The 19143-nt window shown below is 38.8% G+C and overlaps 1 protein-coding gene across 1 annotated transcript; it reads left to right on the forward strand.

Annotated features, from left to right (window-relative positions):
• Positions 1 to 17299: 17299 nt before the first annotated feature.
• On the forward strand, positions 17300 to 18337 carry rhol (rhodopsin, like). The gene has a single exon (XM_036559279.1). It carries the CDS (start codon positions 17300 to 17302, stop codon positions 18335 to 18337), a length of 1038 nt encoding a protein of 345 aa, XP_036415172.1.
• The last annotated feature ends 806 nt before the right edge of the window (positions 18338 to 19143 follow it).

Below are 19143 nucleotides of genomic sequence, written 5' to 3' on the forward strand. Positions count from 1 at the left end.
CACTCACTCAGAGGACTCATTGGTCATTTTTGGATAAAATGGCTGTATCGCACTTCAACCCTTGGTTCCTATCACCACCTCTGTGAAGAAATCTTAGTTGGTAAGTTTCTCTACAATAAATCATTTTATATCAAACTCTGAATGACTTTGTTAACATCCTCATGATTGAATTATACAGAAAAAGATTTGGTGGATTTCCCCTTTAATTATCTGTCCTTAATTATCCTGACAGCCCTATATAGGAGTGGAGAGAAGATTTAGCAGTACTGTCAGTATGTTTGTATGTTCTCAGTCTCTGCAGTGGGCCTTCTCTTGTCCACCACAAAATGGCAGTTTGACCGGATGATGAATTGAACCCAGTTTTGAAGATCTAGACATTCGTCATGGGAAGAAGATGGAAACGAAAACAATGTCTTGATATCCACATCCAAAACAACCTTTCTAAGCTAGACAGCATTCCTGCTTTAAATATAAAGCTGAGAGAAATGTTTTCACTGCTAAATTCTCTCTCCACTCCTAAACAGGCCTGGAAAGGTTAGATAATTAAAGGGGAATTCCAGCAAAGTTTCAAAACGTCTGTATTATTCAATCATGAGGATACAAACATTCAGTCATTCAGAGGTTGATGTAAAATGCTTAATTGTAGAGAAACTTTCTTCACAGTGGTGGTGATAGGAACCAGGGGTTGCAGTATGATACAGCCATTTTATCTGAAAAATGACCAGTGAGTCCTCTGAGTGTTTATATGTAATGTTTATAATGAGAAAATAGCATTAAATCTGAGATAAACGTTTTCTTTTGAGGACTAACCTGCCTTATAACATGCTGTATGTACCTCTCCACCATGAATCTTCTCATAAAAGTACATTTTAGGCCAAAAACTTCTTTACTCAGAAGTATCATAAAACATTGTCTCAGTTTTGGCAACATATGCTGCCATCCAGACAACGTCTTTTTCAGAAAAGGTCCTGCTTATTTCGGCAAGACAATATCAAACCACATTCTGGATGTATTACAGCAGCAATGCTCTGTATTCAAACAGTCCGGGTGCTAAACTGGCCTGACTGCAGTCCAGACCTGTCACCCACTGAGAACATTTGACGCATTATAAAATGAAAAATACTGCAAATGAGACCTCGAACTGTCGAGCAGCTGAAATCCTATATTAAACAAGACTGGGAAAACATTTCACTTTCAATACTACAGTAAAAGGGTCCTCCTCAGTTCCCAAACACTTACAGAGTGATGTTAAAAGAAGAGGTGATGAAATACAGTGGTAAACAGGCCCCCTACTTTTTTGGAACGTGTTGTCATCAAATTCAAAATGGGAATATATTTTTCAAAAACCAATAACATTTCTCAGGTTCAACATTTGATGTGTTGTCTTTGCAGTATTTTCCTTTAAAAATATGGTTTACTCGATTTGCAAATCATTGCTTCCTATTTTTATTTACATTCTGCACAACATCCCAGCTTTTTTGGAAATGGGGCTGTATTAATGCAGAAGTTTTAAAAATGAATCTCAATGAATCAGCAGTGATTATTTGGCAATTTGCATACAACAATGCTAATGCTAAGTTAGAACATAGTGCCTGATGGACACGCCCATTTTAAGCTGATTGATTTCAAAGCAGTTTAGAAACTTTGAAAAGCTGTTGATTTGGTGTTGTCCATTTTTGTTTACCGTTTAGCCTGAATTGTGAAGGCCCTGGTTGAGACTCAGCTCAAACCAACAGAACGGTCAGAAGTGCAGTGGGTCAGTGGTGGAGGAGAAACACCAGCACGCTGTGTTACGAGTGTGTGTTTCTCAGAAGAAAGACGAGAGTGACGCAGCATAACTCTGGAGCTCCATCTCCTCCAAACCCCTCCCGTCCTCTCTTCCCCTACCCCTCCCCCACCCCCATCTACCCCACCAATTCTCCTGAATCCTTAACGCACTCAGAGACTGCAGACGTCACCGTGGCTGCAGAACAACACTCAGCTCAGCTGCGTCACCGAGCCGCCGGCCAACCAGAACACACTGTCTCTCTCTCAGGCTCTTACGCATGGTGAGGAATCACACACGCTTACCGTAGCCTGTGCAGCGTCAGGGTGGAAGCTCTGTTTTTAGCTGCGAGTACTGTGTGTAACTATGAGGGTGAGGAAGTCCGCTCTGACAGGTAGCTGCACCACTCACACTTGCAGTAAATGGAGCTGGAAGAACATCCAGCATCATATCCTAATGATGAAGATTGCACAGACATTACTAACGGTAAACCATGATTAAAAAATTAACGGAAAATTTCCTTTTTTTCACAACACTCCTTCACTTTTCTTCACACTCCTGACTGACTAATCCTGTTTCCATTATGATTATGTCCTTGTTACTCTGTGTTTCTTGGTTTCTTGGTTTATGAAAATGCTGTATAAATTAAACAATTTATTACTAATCAACAAGATAATACTTAAAATAAAACTAAAAATAAATAAGAAACAATATTATATATGATATGTTAAAGGATGTAACACTTTATACATAATATAATGTGAAATACAGCCATAATAAATGTAATCAAATTTATATATATATATATACATTCATATATATAATAAAATAAAGCAAAAATAATGAGTGATTAATTAATAATAAATAAATATTTTTTGCAATAATATAACAATAAATGTAACTAATCAATGTAAAATCAAAATAAAAAAAATCATATGACATGATATGTTACATTGTATAAATAATATAATGTGAGGTACAGTCATAATAAATTTAATTAAAATAAATAAATGAATAAACAAATAAAGAAAGAAATAAAATAAAGAAAAATAATTTAAGAAATAATACAAAATAATAAGTAATTTTGCAATAATATAATAATAAATGTAATTAATAAATTATAGTTTTATTATTATTACCAAATATCAATAATAATAATAATAATAATAATAATGATAATCAGAAGTAGAAAAGAAAAAATATTAACAATATTTTTTATTATTACTATTATTATTATTGTTGTTATTTTGTTGTTGTTCTTGTTGTTATTATAATTCTTGTTCTTGTTGTTCTTTTATTTGCAATATATAATATGTATGAAAGCTTTTCTTATAACTAAAAACGCCTTGTAAGAAGGTAACATATAGAAACATATAGAAACAAGGACAAAACCTAATCCTGAAAACCAAAAAATCAGCAAAAAAATTGACCAAAGCCACAAGAAATTTCCCAGAATAATGAAGTAAATCTAATCCAATGAAAACATCGGCTCTCAGTGTTGTGACTAAACCCCCCGAGACTGTGTAGCTTATAGGAGACTGAGTGTATTTGCGTTTGGCTGTGTGAACCGTGTCATTTTGCCCTCCACAGCAGGCGTTCCAAATGAGATCCGTCCCAAGAGGTGACGCCACTGGCCTTTGTCCCACAGGCCTACTGAGCATGCTCAGTGTGCTGTTCCCACAGAACTGGACCACTTTGGCACTCGTACTGCTCAAACTGGTATTTACTCTCCCTCCCTTCCTCTCTCTCTCTACTACGCGCCACATCAGAGTTATGTGCTCTCGTCACTTCCTGTCCCGCTGCTCCCACCCAGCCCAGCTACGGACCTTCTGCTCCGGACGTCCCGTAAGCACTTTCTCCATGTCTTGGACCACGTCCTGCTCCCCAGAGGGTTGCTCAACACGATACAAATGTCCGGTGCTGCTGGTCAGCTACAACGCCTTCCATTCATCGACAGGTCACTCCCTGAAGGATATGAGTCCACTCCCCATCAACTGCTCAGTCAGGAGGAGGTGGTGCTACTTACCTCCTTACTGTAGATGCTGACCACTTAACCCCTTAACCTGCAGATGGATAAATCACCTTCATTTTCATATTCTAGGCTCTAGGACTGTGGTGGAACCCTTTTTGGGGCTACATAGAAGCATTTTAAAAGGTTCTTTAAGAAACTATATAGAACAATTTAGATCATTCAACCACTTGACCATGTGGTCATTATCTTTACTAAAGAATCCTCTTCAGGGGTGTAGAAGAATCACTTTTGGACCCCTAAAGAACCTTGCAATGGATGGTTCTTTAAAGAACTATGTTTGTCTATGAGATGTGTGAGGGTGAAGAACCTTTTTGAAGTTTAAAGAACCTACACATTACGTCAAAGTTCGAGCAATTAAAGATTTCTCCTAGAGCCATACTTCAAATCCAAGAACCAATTAGCATTCAATGAATTACCCATAAAAAAGGGGTTCTCCATAGGTTCTTTAGTAAGGACAACTGTTATGTACAGAACCATCATAACACAGAGAACCACTTGAACATTTAAATGTTTCTTTGCATGGTAAAATGGTTCTTCTCTATGACTGTGGAGAACTTCTTGTATATGATCCTTTAAAGAACCTTTAAAAAAGGTTCTACATAGTGGCAAAAAGGGTTCCACTATTGTTATATGTCAAAGAACCCTTTTGGTACTATTTAGGACTCTTATAGAACCTTTTGTACTGCTAAACTACTCAAGGTATGTCGTTTTGAGAGTGGAGAACAGTCTGGAACTGCTGAGAGGTTCTGTAGAGTTGAAGGGGTTAAGCAGACTAAGGAGTGGAGGAGGAGGAGGAGGATGCTTGGAGATGAATTAGTGGAAGGAAGCCCCTGTAGACGGAGGAGGACGAGCAGGGGAGGGTCCAGAAGAAAGACATACAGCCTGGCCAAATGTGTCACACATCTCAGGAACAAAGACACTGAGTTTGCTACGTGACCTGAAGGTGTCAAGTGAATGCGGATGTGACACACACTCGCATGAACATGTTAGTAAATGAGGTCAAGGTCAGGCTGGGTAGGCCTGCTCTGCACACCAGCTCACTGACACCAATCAAATTTCAAATTCATTTCAAATTTCAAATTCAAATCTTTATCAAAATTTGTAAAAAGGTTCCACCTATTGTTAATGAAATGAGGTTGAAATAGTCAACCCTTAGAGGTCTACAGGTATTCATTGGGAAAGAACAAAGAACAATGATAAAAAAATAAAAATATATACATTTTGGGGAAAATACAAACATTTATCCAATTTTGTATAAAAATTCAACCAGAGTTATTCAGTGCAAAAAATCTTTGGTAGAAAAATAGAAATTTGGAAGAAAATTCAAATATTTCTTCAAATTTGTCAGAAGGTTCTGATTATTGTTTGTGTAATCAAGTGGGACTAGAATAATTAACCCTTAAATATCTTGAGTTACTTATTAGGAAAAAAAAAAAAATTTGGAAAAATATCTTAAATTATAAATTTGCGGAATAATTCAGACATTTCTTAAAATTTATTTATGTAAATGTCTACCTATAGCTTGTGAAGTCAGGATATTGGAATATTATAGTTACATTTTAGAGATCTACAATGATTCATATATGAAAAATCAGTGTGAGAAAAAATAGTAAAATAATCAATTGGGGGGATTCAAACATTTCACAAAGTAATATAAAAGTTCTGTTTATTGTTTGTTTAACCCTTAGAGAGCTGGAGTTATTCACTGCAAAATAATCATTGGTAGAAAAATTTAAATTAGGAAGAAAATTCAAATATTTCTTCAAATTTGTCAGAAAGTTACTTACTGGTTTGTGAAGTCAGGTGAGAATAGTATAGTTAACCCTTAAAGATCTGTAGTTATTTATTTAAAAAAAAAAATCAATTTAAAGTATATATTAAAAAATTACAAATTTGGGGGAAAATTTAGACATTTCTTAAAATTTGCATAAAATGTCTACCTATAGTTTGTCAGGTCAGTTTGGAATATTATACTTCATTTTTAGAGGTCTACAGTGACTTATACAGAAAAAAAATCTACTAATAATTTACTTGGGGGAAATTCAAACATTTATCAAATTTCATATAAAAGTTCTACCTATTGTTTGTGAAATCATGTTGAAATAGTATAACTAACCCTTAGAGGGCTGAGGATATTCACTGCAAAAAGTCATTGGTAGAAAAATAGAAATTTGGAAGAAATTTCAAATATTTCATCAAATTTGTTTGAAAGTTCTACTCTTTGTGAAATCAGCTAGAGATTGTACAGCCAGCTCTTAGAGGTTCTTAGAGTTGTTCATGGCAAAAATATCAGTACAAAAATAATATAATGAAGCAGAATTATCAGACAGTTAGGTAAGGCAAATGTATGAGCTCTTAAAAAATCTTGTAATAGAAATTATCTTGAAATAGAAAATCTCAAAATTAATTTTGGCTAAATTTAAGAAGTCTTTAGTCTTAGGTAACTATAATTGTTTAAAATTTTTCATTTTCAACCTCATTTGAGAGAAAAATTCTCTAAAAAAAAGAATACAGTAATGAGCTTGGTGGGGTCAAATTCAATTTTGCATTAGAGTAAAAACAAAAACAAAAATATAAGGGTTGTTTTTCTTTCCTTAAAACAAAACTGAACACACTAACTTTTCATCAGTTTCAAATCACAATCAAACATCTTTTCTGCAAAGAAAAGAAACACATATTTTGGCATATATGGCAGGGGGGACATCAGGGGGTCTCTATTCTTAATTTACCCTCTCTTTGTCTGATTCGTAAAACTTCTAAAATAAGATCATCTGAGGTCTCTATAGGTCCTTATTTTACCCTGCTCTGAAATAGAAACATCACATGGACATGTCTGTATTCTGTCTGTTTCTGGATGAAAGCCTGTCGTCCCCGTCTGTCATGGTCTTGTGGATTTACTGTGCGAGATAAGAACTGGCTCAGTGACCGAGTCTGATAACAGCCCAGTCCAGGGAGAAAAGCCACATTCATTATGAAGCAGTTGGAGGCCAGCATGCAGGACCAGAGCAGTGCTGATGAAGGCTGAGTGATATGATTTTTCACTACATTCAGCTGCTTATCTCGTATTTATGACAATATCCAGATATTTAGTCGCGATGCTAAAACGTGAACATTCTAATCTCTTCTGGAGTTCTTTGGCTCATGTAGCATTTTCTAATTGAGTGTAAAGTAACAGGGTTCGCTGGGGCTGATTAATTATCTTTAGAGAACAAGTCAAGTACGGCAGTCCAGCACACATAGATCAACAAAAACAGAGTTAGTGACACACAGATCAATGGCTTCTCAATACTCCTTATTTTTCCCTCCTGTAATCGGATTGGCTATCTTACTTTTCTCTCCTGTAGTCTGAATGGTTAGCTGACTTTTCCTTCCATAATCTGATTGGCTAGCTGACTTTTGCTTTAATAATCTGATTTGCTAGTAGATTATTACCTCATATAATCTGATTGGCTAGTTTAATTTTCCCTCCTGTAATCTGAATGGCTAGATGACTTTTCCTTCCATAATCTGATTAGCTAACTGACCCTCCTGTAATCTGTTTAGCTATCTTACTTTTCCTCCTGTAATCTGATTGGCTTTTGGAATATTCCCTCTTATAATCTGATTAGTTATCTGACTTTTCCCTCTTGTAATATGAATGGCTATCTGAATATTCTCTTCTGTAATCTGATTAGCTAGCTGACTTTTCCTACTATAATCTGATTGGCCAGTGGAATATTCCTTCCTATAATCTGATTTTACTTCCCCTCGTGTATTCTAAGTGCCTAGCTGCCTAGCTAGAGGACTTTTACCTCCTGTAATCTACTTGGCTATCTGACTTTTCCTTCTATAATCTGATTAGCTAGCTGACTTTTTCCTCCTATAATCTGATTTGCTAGTGGATTGTTCCCTCATACAATCTGATTGGCCATCTTACTTTTCTCTCCTCTAATCTGATTGATTATTTGAATAATCCCTCCTGTAATCTGATTGGCCATTTGAAATTTCCATCCTGTTATCTGATTGGCTAGATGAATTCTCCCTCCTGTAATCCGAGTGGCTAGTTGAATTTTCCCTCATGTAATTTGATTGGCTAGCTGACTTTTACCTTCTATAGTCTGATTATCTAGCTGACTTTTCCCTTTGTAATCTGATCAAATAGTTCCCTCCTATAGTCCTGTTGACTCCTGTAGAGCTCCCTCCTGAGCTCTCATGGGCAAGTACTATCCCTCACTCCCACCACTCTGATTACATAGCTGAATTTTCATGTTCCGATTGGCTAGGTGACGTCTTCCCTCCTGCACTCTCAACGGTTAATTAACTTTCAAACCTGCAATCTGAATTTCCCTATCTGCTTGCCTACACTCTTAAAAAGGATGGTTCTTCAAGGATTCTTTAGTAAAGAGGACGGTTCTATATAGAACCATTAACACTCAAAGAACCAGTTGCATGCTTAAATGGTTCTTTGCATGGTGAAATAGTCCTTCAAATTGACGGAGAAAATGGTTCTATAGAGCATCAAAAAGAGAAACTATTTTGCCATTCAAAGAACCATTTAAGTAAGTATGGTTCTTTGATCATTGTTCTATAAAACACCATTGTCTTTATTAAAGAACCATTGAAGAACCATTTCTTAAGAGAGTATCTGAATTTGTCATTGTTGTGTATGACAACAAAGGGATCACAGCCTATAATTGGGTATCTTCTGTATTTAGTGCACCTACAAAGTACGTGGACCTTGAAAAGTGTCCCGTAAGTGGAAGCACAAGGTAAGTCTTTCTTATAAAGTGGATAGTAAGTATCTATTGGCCATGTTGAGCTGTAGAACTTGAGTAGCAACTTGCTACTTCAGATATTCTTGATTTAACATTGTGATGGTCAATAATAGAAATGATCGTGTTTAGGGCTAGGGTGGTTACAAAAGATCAGCAGAAAGCAGAACTTCATCCACATAAGAGAATCCACAGCAAACTCTGGCATCTGTGCTCCTCTCACACACAGAGCCTGGAGCTCAGGATGTTTCCGATCCACATGCTGTCAAGCGTGGGCCTGCTTCTCTTTGTCTGACAGGGCAAAGGAGCTTTGTCTTGCCATAACAAAAAAGCCAAACATTCGAAAGGGAAAATCTTGAGGCAGAGAAAAATAAATCACAGGATTGTTTTGTGCTGGGTATGAGCTGATTGCTCTGCTGAAAACAAAGCTGAAAGGTCAAGTCAACATACTCCTAAATAATGACGCGTACAACAGCCCTCTTCAGTGATCAGGGCACATGCACATGTACTGTATTACTGACAATTAGAACTGACAATTAGAACATATCATATTCTTAAATTAAACCAAAATAATACAACTTTTGCACAATTGATTTGTTTATTTATGTTAAATTCAGCAAATAATAGTAATCACGCATTGAAATGTGCAGATGTGTATTCATTGGGAGGATGTGGTAACTTACTTTTATTTTCAAAATCAACAAAACAGGTCATTTGACCAGGGGTGCCTAAACTTTTGCACACGACTAAGCTTTTATTTTAGAAGCCAGTCATGGTGGAGAGGTTCATGCAGGATGTTGTTAGGCAAAAACAGTCCACAAATAAAGCTTATTTTTCATCAGCGTTACCTATAAAAACTCAAGACACATCTAGGTTCACTGGTAGTTTGGGATAGTAAATTAAATGGCCATATTTGTGTTGTAGACATCATGACCGCTGGTTCCTATCACCACCACCACTGTAAAGAACTCTAAGCCATTTCACATCAAACCTCTCTGAATGACTTTGTTTACATCTCAACCACTGAACTATTCAGAAAATTTTGAAAGATTGGTGGAATTCCCCTCACATTAAGAAGATTCCTTGTACATCTTATACTTTGTGAATAGAAAAGATGGTACATTGTCCAAGAATGTTTATTACAAAGTGATTTTGCTGAGGGAATTTTCTGAACTGTTTGGTGACCCAGTGTGTAGCAATGGGTGAGATGTGTATCTCCTTCATTGGTGGAGTTCATCATGATTAGCTTAGCACTGAGGAGAATAGCCATTGTACTTTTTTCTGAGAAAAAAGAAACCAGCTCAACTGATACAACTCTTGCAGAATTTTGTCTTTCAAGTGGGCCAAACACGCACATGCACACCAAATAAAACAAGACCCATTTAAAACAGATCAGATTTGAACAAGCCCAATGCACAAAAAACTAGACTCTGCACAATTACTGACCACTTTATTACTATCTCTTACCTTGTAGCTTTACATTTCTGTTGTACAGTTATAGACAGCAGCTCATCTGTTGATGTACAGTTTGTGTCAGTCATCTAGTCTTGAATCAATGATCAGTTTCTGACCACAGAGCTGCTCTTGGCTCTAGCCTTTTAAGGGGCCTAAGCAGGATTTCTTGGGTGACCCCCTCCATCTTAGCTGATTTATTGTAAAATAGGAGGCTAACTACTAACAATGACTACCACAAGCCATCTAAAAGATATACATTGATAACTGACTATCACGAAACAGTATTTCTTGCTTATCCGGCTAACATTGAGCTTAATTGGAATCAGCTCTGGCGACAGTGTTATAAATGCTTTTCTATTGCTGTTTAAGTAGCATGATTTCTTTTCCCTTCTTTGGCAACTCCTCATTTTTCTTGGCTCTTTGCCATAAACATTATACATCACAGCTTGAGTATCTAAACCTGGATTTACCTGGAGTAAAGTTGGTTGATACTGTAAAATAAGTTAACTATGTCTGAAACTTACCTGTCTAAGTTGAAACTGCTTCGTTAGACATAAGGTCACAAGGTATCCAACTATAGCCCAAAACACATGACATAACATTAACCTAATCATACCTTTATCTAAGATTTTTCCTCATATTCTCTTTTTTTCTTTGCCTTTTGGCTTTAGATGCGAACATTCTTTTTGAGACATGATTAGTTGCTGTCCCACTCGAGCATCATTGACAACATAATGAGGCCACGGGGTGCTAAGCAGCTCTTATGTTGCTTATTAGGTAGAGCCAGCCCTGAGTGCACACTGATGTGTTTAAAAAAAATGTAAAAAGACCAAAAAAAAAAAAAACCCAGAAATAGTAAAAGAATTTAAATGCCCGAACAAAAGGAGTTTTATTCATTTTCAATTAGCGTGCAACAGCCAGTTACTTCCAACACAGTTGCCCTTCATGGCAACTGACAAACCCACAAACCCCAAAAGCTGAGAAATTTTGTAAAATGCAAAACCAGAATTTGTGATTTTTTAATTCTATTGAAGCTTTATTTAACTGACAGAAGTACAAAGAAATGGCTTTTAATGTTTTGGCTGACCAACTTGATTATATTTTGTAAAAATAAACAAATTTTGAATTTGATGCCTGCAATGCACTCAAAAAAGTTTGGGCAGGGCAAAATAAGAGTGAAAAGTTTCTAGAATAGTCAAGTTACACTGTTTTGAGCCATTCCACAATAAGCAGGTGAGGTAATCAGGATTGGATAAGAAAAGAAATAATAAAAAGAATATTTCCCAATGCAAGATTGCAAAGAATTTAGGTCTTACACCATCTACCAGAATCTCTTTCCGTGTAGGACAAAGCCAGAAACCACTGTTGAATGTGCAGAGGGCACTGCATGAAAAACTGTCAAGCTACTGTGTTAAGTAAAGCCACATGGGCTCAGGAGTACTTCGGAAAAACATTGTCACTTAACACAGTCTGTCACTGCATCAAGAAATGCAAGTTGCAACTCTATTAGGCAAGAAGAAAGCCAAATATCAGTTCTATGCAGAAACGCTGCCGAGTTCTCTGGGCTCGAATTCATCTCAGATGGTCTGAAAGATAGTGGAAATGTGTACTGTGGTCAGATGAGTCCATATTTCAGCTTGTTTTTGGGAAAAACAGATGTCGAGTTCTCTGTGCCAATGATGAAAGGGACTATCCAGACTTTTATCAGCAAAAGGTGCAAAAGCCTACATCTGTCATGGTATGGGGTGCATCAATGCCCATGGCATGAATAACTTGCAGTTATGTGAAGGCACCATTGACACAGAGGCATGTATTGGATTTTAGGGAGACCTATGCTGTCAAGATGACATCTTTTCCAAGGTAGTCCAGGGTTATTTCAGCAAGACAATGCCAGGCATTATTTTGCACATTACAACAGCATGGCTTTGTAGACACAGAATGCATGTGCTTGTCTGACTTGCCGCCAGTGCAGATCTGTCTCTTATTGACATTGTATGGTACATCATGAAGAGGAGAATCAGACAACAATGACCACAGACTATCGAGCAACTGAAGTTATATATCAAGCAAGAATGGGCAAAAATTAGCATCCTTAATTCCCAAACCATTAAAAAGTTTAATTAAAAGTAATGTCTCATAGTGTAAACATGCCTCTGTCCCAACTTTTATTGAGTGTGCTGCAGGCCCTGGTGGTCAGTAATCCTTCTGTAGCACTTTATAGGTTTACAGTTACTGACTTTAGCCCATTTGTTACTGACCACCATAGGACCACTGCAGATCAGATATTATTTGGATGGTGGACGATTCTCAGCACAGAAGTGATACCAGCATAGATAAATGGAAAAGGAGAGTAGCTAATGCCTTATGGAGGTAACTTTCCCTGAGCCAGCCTTAAATCTAAACACAGTAAACACATATTGATAAAGCGAGGCTGTACTGTGTGAACAAAGCTGTCTGTGATAAAGTGACAGTGATACATTTATAGGTTGGTTAAACCATCCAGAGCACAAGCGAGGTGATAAAAGAACATCTCACTGTAATAAAATAATTTTCCATCCATGCTCTATGATAGCAGCGCTATCACACCGAACGTCCTCCCAGAAAAAAAAATAGCCTGAGAGAGAGGGAGAGTCTCTTTATCACTTCAAAGGAGTGCTTTAGTCTAAACGTAAGGTGAGGTGTCCAGGTTCAATTGGGAGAGGTCACTTGACTGGGCCGCCTCAGTACATAAATCTACTCCAGTCCAAAGAGAAGGAGCGAGACCTTTTTCTTTGCTTTGAGAGCATAGATAACTAAAGGAGCTGTGCAGGGTGAATACAGATGTGAATAGGATCCAAAAAAAGCAGATTCAGTATGCAGTGCTTGTCAAAAGTTTGGGGACACATTGAGTCCTTTTGCATTTTATTTCATAAACAATGTGTGGTTTTCGCAGTTCCTTTTCAATTAAATAAGGAAAAATACCTGCCAAGGCTTCATTACCATAAAGAAGCCATGTGCCAATACTTTGGGTATATGTAGCTTCAGCTTTCAGCTTCATGTTCATTGAAGTGTCTTCAGCTGCAGTGTCACATAGAGACATCTCTGATAGTGATGTAATGTCACATCACAAACATTAAACTTGTGTGTCAGTAACTGCTTTAGCTTACTATTTTTTGCTGATGTTAACAGGCTCTCTGTTGGTGAACTGGACCGTATTCTCTCCTCATCAGAGTAAATTGGGTATTTAGCTAAGCTAACAGGCACCAGTAATAATTTTTTAGAGAAAAGTTCTGAAATCCCTCCCCTGGTAGAAAAATCAGCATAGACCAGTATAGACCAACGTGGCTGGTCACTAGCAAAACCAGCAAATCGCTACTGTTGGAACAAAACCTCATATCTCCAAAATGACAACTTTAAAGAAGAAGGAAAAAACATACATTAGTTTTAATGTAAGTCAATGGAACCAGACATGTTTTCAAATAATTTTGGGTCATTTCTTTTAGTCCATTGTTCATTGAGGTTACACAGAATATAAAGCACAAACACATTTTCAAATTAGGTCAAAAACGGACATACAGGGTTTTATCCCGAAAGCGCTCATATGTTGTGTTTTGGATGCAAGTCTGCTGGTCAGCAGCGATGGAAGTTAATATGTTGGTCACTAGCAAACCCAGAATATGTTATGTTTTGGTCAACATGGTCATGCTGGGTGACCAACTAAACCAGCACCATACCAGCATAAATCAGTTCAAACCAGCTTAGACCGTGGAAGTCATGCTGGTCTGTGCTGTTTATTTCAGCAGGGAAATCCGAACTGTAGCGTCCAAAGTAAAGAATCATTTACTTAAATGTCTGAGTTTCGAAATTCTGTGGTTAATCAAGAAAACTGCTATAAAATGTAAACATTCACCACCGTTAGCTAGATGCTGACATAACATGTAAATTCCTATTAGCAGGCTAGAGGAAATTAGCATTATCTTAGCAGAGTTAGCATGTAAACAAAAGCTACCTTCAATGTAAATTACACTATTTCTGCATTAAACATAGCTGTTTAATGACAAGCTTGGCCTACTCATGATTTTGTGACTGTATCTGGTCTTTCAAAACAAGCTTAAAAATTAGAAACACATAAGGTCTCTGTATACTGTGCTTTGCAGCAGCCTTGGTTGGGCTCACACAGAAGTGCTACACCACCTACCCCACTTTCTGTTTCTAAATCTAATGTGAAGACCTTGTATTCATCCCTTCACTGCTACAATAAAACTTATTCATATTACTGCAGAAAGAGACCAAGTATAGAAGGAATTGGGAGTAGAGTAGGCCTTGTCAGTAGGGGTGCTTTTTAGAGAAATCACTAATCAGTCAATTGAGGTGATTTAAGACAATATTAAATCGTTCACAGTGGTGGTGATAGAACCAGACATATGAAGTGTTTAATGCCTCTAAAGTCTCACTCACAAAAGGCTATTAAACAAAATGGTTACAAAAACATTGTATGATGCCCAGGCATAGTTTTGAGAAAGTTTGGGCATAAATGTCTTATCTAAAATCTATTTGTGGTGGAGGGGCGGCACGGTGGCGCAGTGGGTAGCGCTGTCGCCTCACAGCAAGTAGGGCCTGCCAAAGACAGGCAGTCAGGCCAGTTGGACATGCTAAATTGCCCCTAGGTATGAATGTGTGTGTATGTATGTCTGACTGCCCTGCGATGGACTGGCGACCTGTCCAGGGTGTATCCTGCCTTCCGCCCAATGACAGCTGGGATAGGCTCCAGCACCCCACCGTGACCCAGAAGGATAAGCGGTTTAGATGATGTATGTATGGATGTATTTGTGGTGGAGAGGTACCTGCAGATTTTTCAGATTTGCCACTATTTTACCATTATCAACATTATATATTAAACTCTGAACACATGTGTAGGTTCACTGGCCATTTTGAATAGTTAATAAAATGGTTATGTTTGTGTTGTAGATGCTGCCACCCCTGGTTCCTATCACTGTCACTGTATTTCTCTAGAATGAACCACTTCACATCAACCCACTCTGACTTTCTTTATACCTCAATTATTGCAGAGATTGGTGGCATTCCCCTTTGTGTGAATGTGGAAATGAGGGTCTCAGAAGACCTGTAATGCTGTGTAGCACCAGCAGAGGGCCCTACTGACTTACCCAGATCACTATGTCATGCACATACAGTATTTGCTTCACCCAGCCAAACTGAAAGACTGAACCTCTTTCAAGTCTGTACCCAGAGCAGACAGCGTAATCTCTGTGAGCTGTAATCAGTAGTTAAAAGATGTTCGCTGTTTTTAACCCATGTTGGTTTTCAAGCAAACCAATTTGTCAGTCATTCACTGTACACAAACAACTGTCTCTCCTTGAAGACACCAAAAGTTTATTTTAGATTGTTTTAGAGGCTGAACTTTTGTGTAGTCTGGACATTGTTTTAAACACCAGTTTGAGACAAAACAGACATAGACAGACACAATATTGATGAGACTGTTGTATATTTCCTTCTTCTTTGGGGGGAAAACCCTATTTCTGAGACTAACCACAAGGTGGCACCTGTGATGCAATGTTATGGCGACAGTGAAGGCTTTTTTTTTTTTCCCCTCATCACAGAATCTCATTTAACTTCCAAGCTTAAAGTCACAGGCAGGGATTTTAGAAGGACAATGCTTGGGATGTCAAAACATTAAAGCAAATCATGTGACAAATCATATCATGCCTTGCATGGAATATCTGAATGCCGAATTTCATTTCACGTTATATGTTGTTGGGAGGGGGCTTTGCACATACACATTTACCATTTACTTTACAAATATCAATGCTGTTTTATGATTGGTACCATCTTTATGACTCAAATGAAACGGCAAAAATGTTCGCCAATATTCTTCAAACCTCTTCTTGTGAGAAACACACAGTATTTTTGGAAAGAAGCTCTTCATTTCATCGCTGTCCAAGTATCTGTACATACTAGTAAATGGACATACTTTTTTTTTAAGCAACAATTTGCATTTGGAATCCAAGGTATATGAAAGATGCCATTTATTTAGCAAAAAAAGAAAATTATTTTTATGTATTTTCACATATAGTCATACCAATAATCATTCAGACAGAGATAAGATGCCAAGTATAGGGCTCAAACAAAACGTATAGAAACTGCCTGGATATGTTGGATCTAAGCAGCTAGATGCTGTACCTGACCATAGCTTGACTACAGCCCTGTTTATACTCAGTATTAAAAGTGATCAGATCACAGGTGGACAGTGAAACTTATAGCTGTTAACACCCTGCATTTCCATGGGTCTCCAGTTACCAGTAAGATCCAGTTTTAAGACTAGAAGAAGAGTATCACACACATTTATCATGTCAGTCTCTCGCTGAGTTTGTCTCTTAAATAAAACTTTAAACTAAGTCACTTTGTCACCGTCAGTAAGGCTTTAACACTACGCATGTTATATGGTCCATGTGACCACCTACGAAGGTTTGAGTGAAGGGAACTCTCCAAGATTGCACTGGACTTCATTCACACCTGTACATACTACTGTCCACTGATCAGATCACCCACGACCTATGTTAACGCTAGGTGTGAATATGCTATAGGAACATGTATATCCAGCCATGCTTCTACAGACACCCTCTTGAAGGATTGTAAAGCATGGTTGGAGGTACTGACTATAGAAAAGAACGGTAGAAGAGAAAGATGTCTGAGGGGAGGCTTGTATCCTACCAAAACAAGGTTCGTTAATGGTTTAGCAAAGGCAATGGTTCTATATAGAACCATGAACACACTTAAAGAACCATTTTATTGCACAAATGGGTCTTTGCATGGTCAAACTGATTTTATAAATGGTTCTATAAAGCACTATTTTTGTTATGAGTCAAAGACCCTTTTTGCTAAGAGTGTACACATTTTAAGTAGTCCATTCTTGTGCTACATGTAAAGGCAGCAAAGTGATCTCCGAGAGCTTCATATTAAAATGTACAAGCTAGTTGAGGATATTCCAGTCTATCCGCTAAAATCTATGCAGATACACTTTTGAACAACTGGCCTTCAGGGATTGCAGTAAAACATATCCATAGCCTCTATGAGCACTGATTTGTTTAGCCTAATAAGAAGAGACAGACAAAAGCCTACATGACCTGATGACTGACCTGATACTTATACTAGAGCACAGGCATGGATTAGTATTAACGTAGCCCATATCCTATTCTGCTGACCAATCACATATGCTAAGCTGCGCTTTCCCGTCTCACCGTACCCACTGGAAAGAGAGAGGTTCCACAGGTCGGCCGGAGTGCACCAACAGCAGCAGCCATGAACTTCACGGAGGGTCCCGATTTCTTTGTACCCATGTCCAATGAGACGGGGGTGGTGCGGAGCCCCTACGAATACCCACAATACTACCTGGCTGATCCATGGGTGTTCTACATGATTGCAGGATACATGTTCTTCCTCATTGTCACCGGCTTCCCCATCAATGCTCTCACTTTCCATGTTACCATCGGGCACCAGAAGCTGCGGACGCCGCTCAATTATCTCTTACTGAACCTGGCCATGGCCAACCTCTTCATGGTGGTGGGTGGGTTTACCACCACCATGTACACGGCCATGCGTGGATACTTTGTCTATGGTCATGCTGGCTGCAACACAGAAGCATTCTTTGCCTCCCTGGGTGGTCAGGTCTCACTCTGGTCACTGGTGATTCTAGCCGTGGAGAGGTGGATGGTGGTCTGCAAGCCCATGAAGAAGTTCCGCTTCCGCCAGTTCCACGCCTGCCTTGGGGTTGGCTTCTCCTGGATGATGGCCTTCTCCTGCGCCTTGCCACCTCTGCTGGAGTGGTCACGGTACATCCCTGAAGGCTTGCAGTGCTCTTGCGGAGTTGACTACTACACCATAAACCCCAAACTCCACAACGAGTCCTTCATCACCTACTTGTTTGTTGTGCACTTCACCATCCCACTGAGCGTCATCAGCTTTTGCTACACCTGGATTCTCTGCACAGACAAGGCGGCGGCTGCTGCACAGCAGGAGTCCGAGACTACCCAGAGGGCCGAGAGTGAAGTCACCCGCATGGTGATCGTGATGATCATGACATTCCTCATGTGCTGGCTGCCCTATGCAAGCATGGCCTTGTACATCTTCACGCACCAAGGCATCACAGTCAGCCCCCTCTTCATGACCATTCCATCGTTCTTTGCCAAGAGCTCGACACTCTACAACCCAGTCATCTACGTGTGCATGAACAAGCCATTCCGGGACTGCGTGATTCGCACCATGTACAACGGAGAGAACCCCTTTGAGAAGGAGGAAGAGGCCTCCTCTGTGTCTTCCAGTTCAGTTTCTCCTGAATAAGCTTCACATCAAGCTCTGAAGCAACCCTGGTCCTGGAGTTACATTTTAGGTCCTGATTCTACATTTTAGGCTACATTCACATTACCAGGTTGAAGTGGCACAAATCCGATTTTTTGCCCTAATGTGACTCAGATCTGATGTTTTCAGGCCTGTGTGGACATGCAAATATGATCTTTTCAAATCCAACCTGAGTCACTTTCATTTGTGGTCCTAGATTGGATACGTATCCGATTCGTGGCCATGTGACCCTAATATGAACATTCAGATCGGAATTTATGTGCTTTTTTTCCCACTGCACGTGCGCCATCATTCAGCGTTACCATGGCAGCAGCGCCGAACAGAAGTTAAAGCTTGTAAACGGTGGACATGCAACACATCTCACCTTTTTCACCAGCTGAGAGCTGATCAGAGTAAATTATCTTCACAGGGAAGGCTCATTCTTACCGTTAGTCTGTCTGCTGATGATGCACGTCATGCGATTCATTCATGTGACGTTACCGAGTAAGATGTGCGCATGTGGGTCATTTCAGGACACCGGTTTGTTCACATTAATGACAGATTTGAATCACTTACCTAAACGTGTGAACGTCAGAGAGATCGGATTTGAGCAAAAAATCGGATTTGAGAAATGAGGCTTGTAATGTGAACATAGCTTTAGTGGTTTCTCTTTTCTAAAACCACTCAGGATGGGCTTGCAAATTAGTGGATTAGCTGGGTCGATCGTGTTAGAGCAGGAAACACCAGGACTAGGATAAAGAGCCACTGGGGTAAAGTTTTGAGGAAGATGATTTAATGTAAGATGTTAC

This window comes from Colossoma macropomum, unplaced genomic scaffold, assembly GCF_904425465.1.
Source record: "Colossoma macropomum unplaced genomic scaffold, Colossoma_macropomum, whole genome shotgun sequence".
Taxonomy (NCBI): Eukaryota; Metazoa; Chordata; class Actinopteri; order Characiformes; family Serrasalmidae; genus Colossoma; species Colossoma macropomum.

What these genes read in the sequence shown, in the direction of transcription:
- rhol (XM_036559279.1), top strand. Translation starts at nt 17,300, where the DNA reads ATGAACTTCACGGAGGGTCCCGATTTCTTTGTACCCATGTCCAATGAG.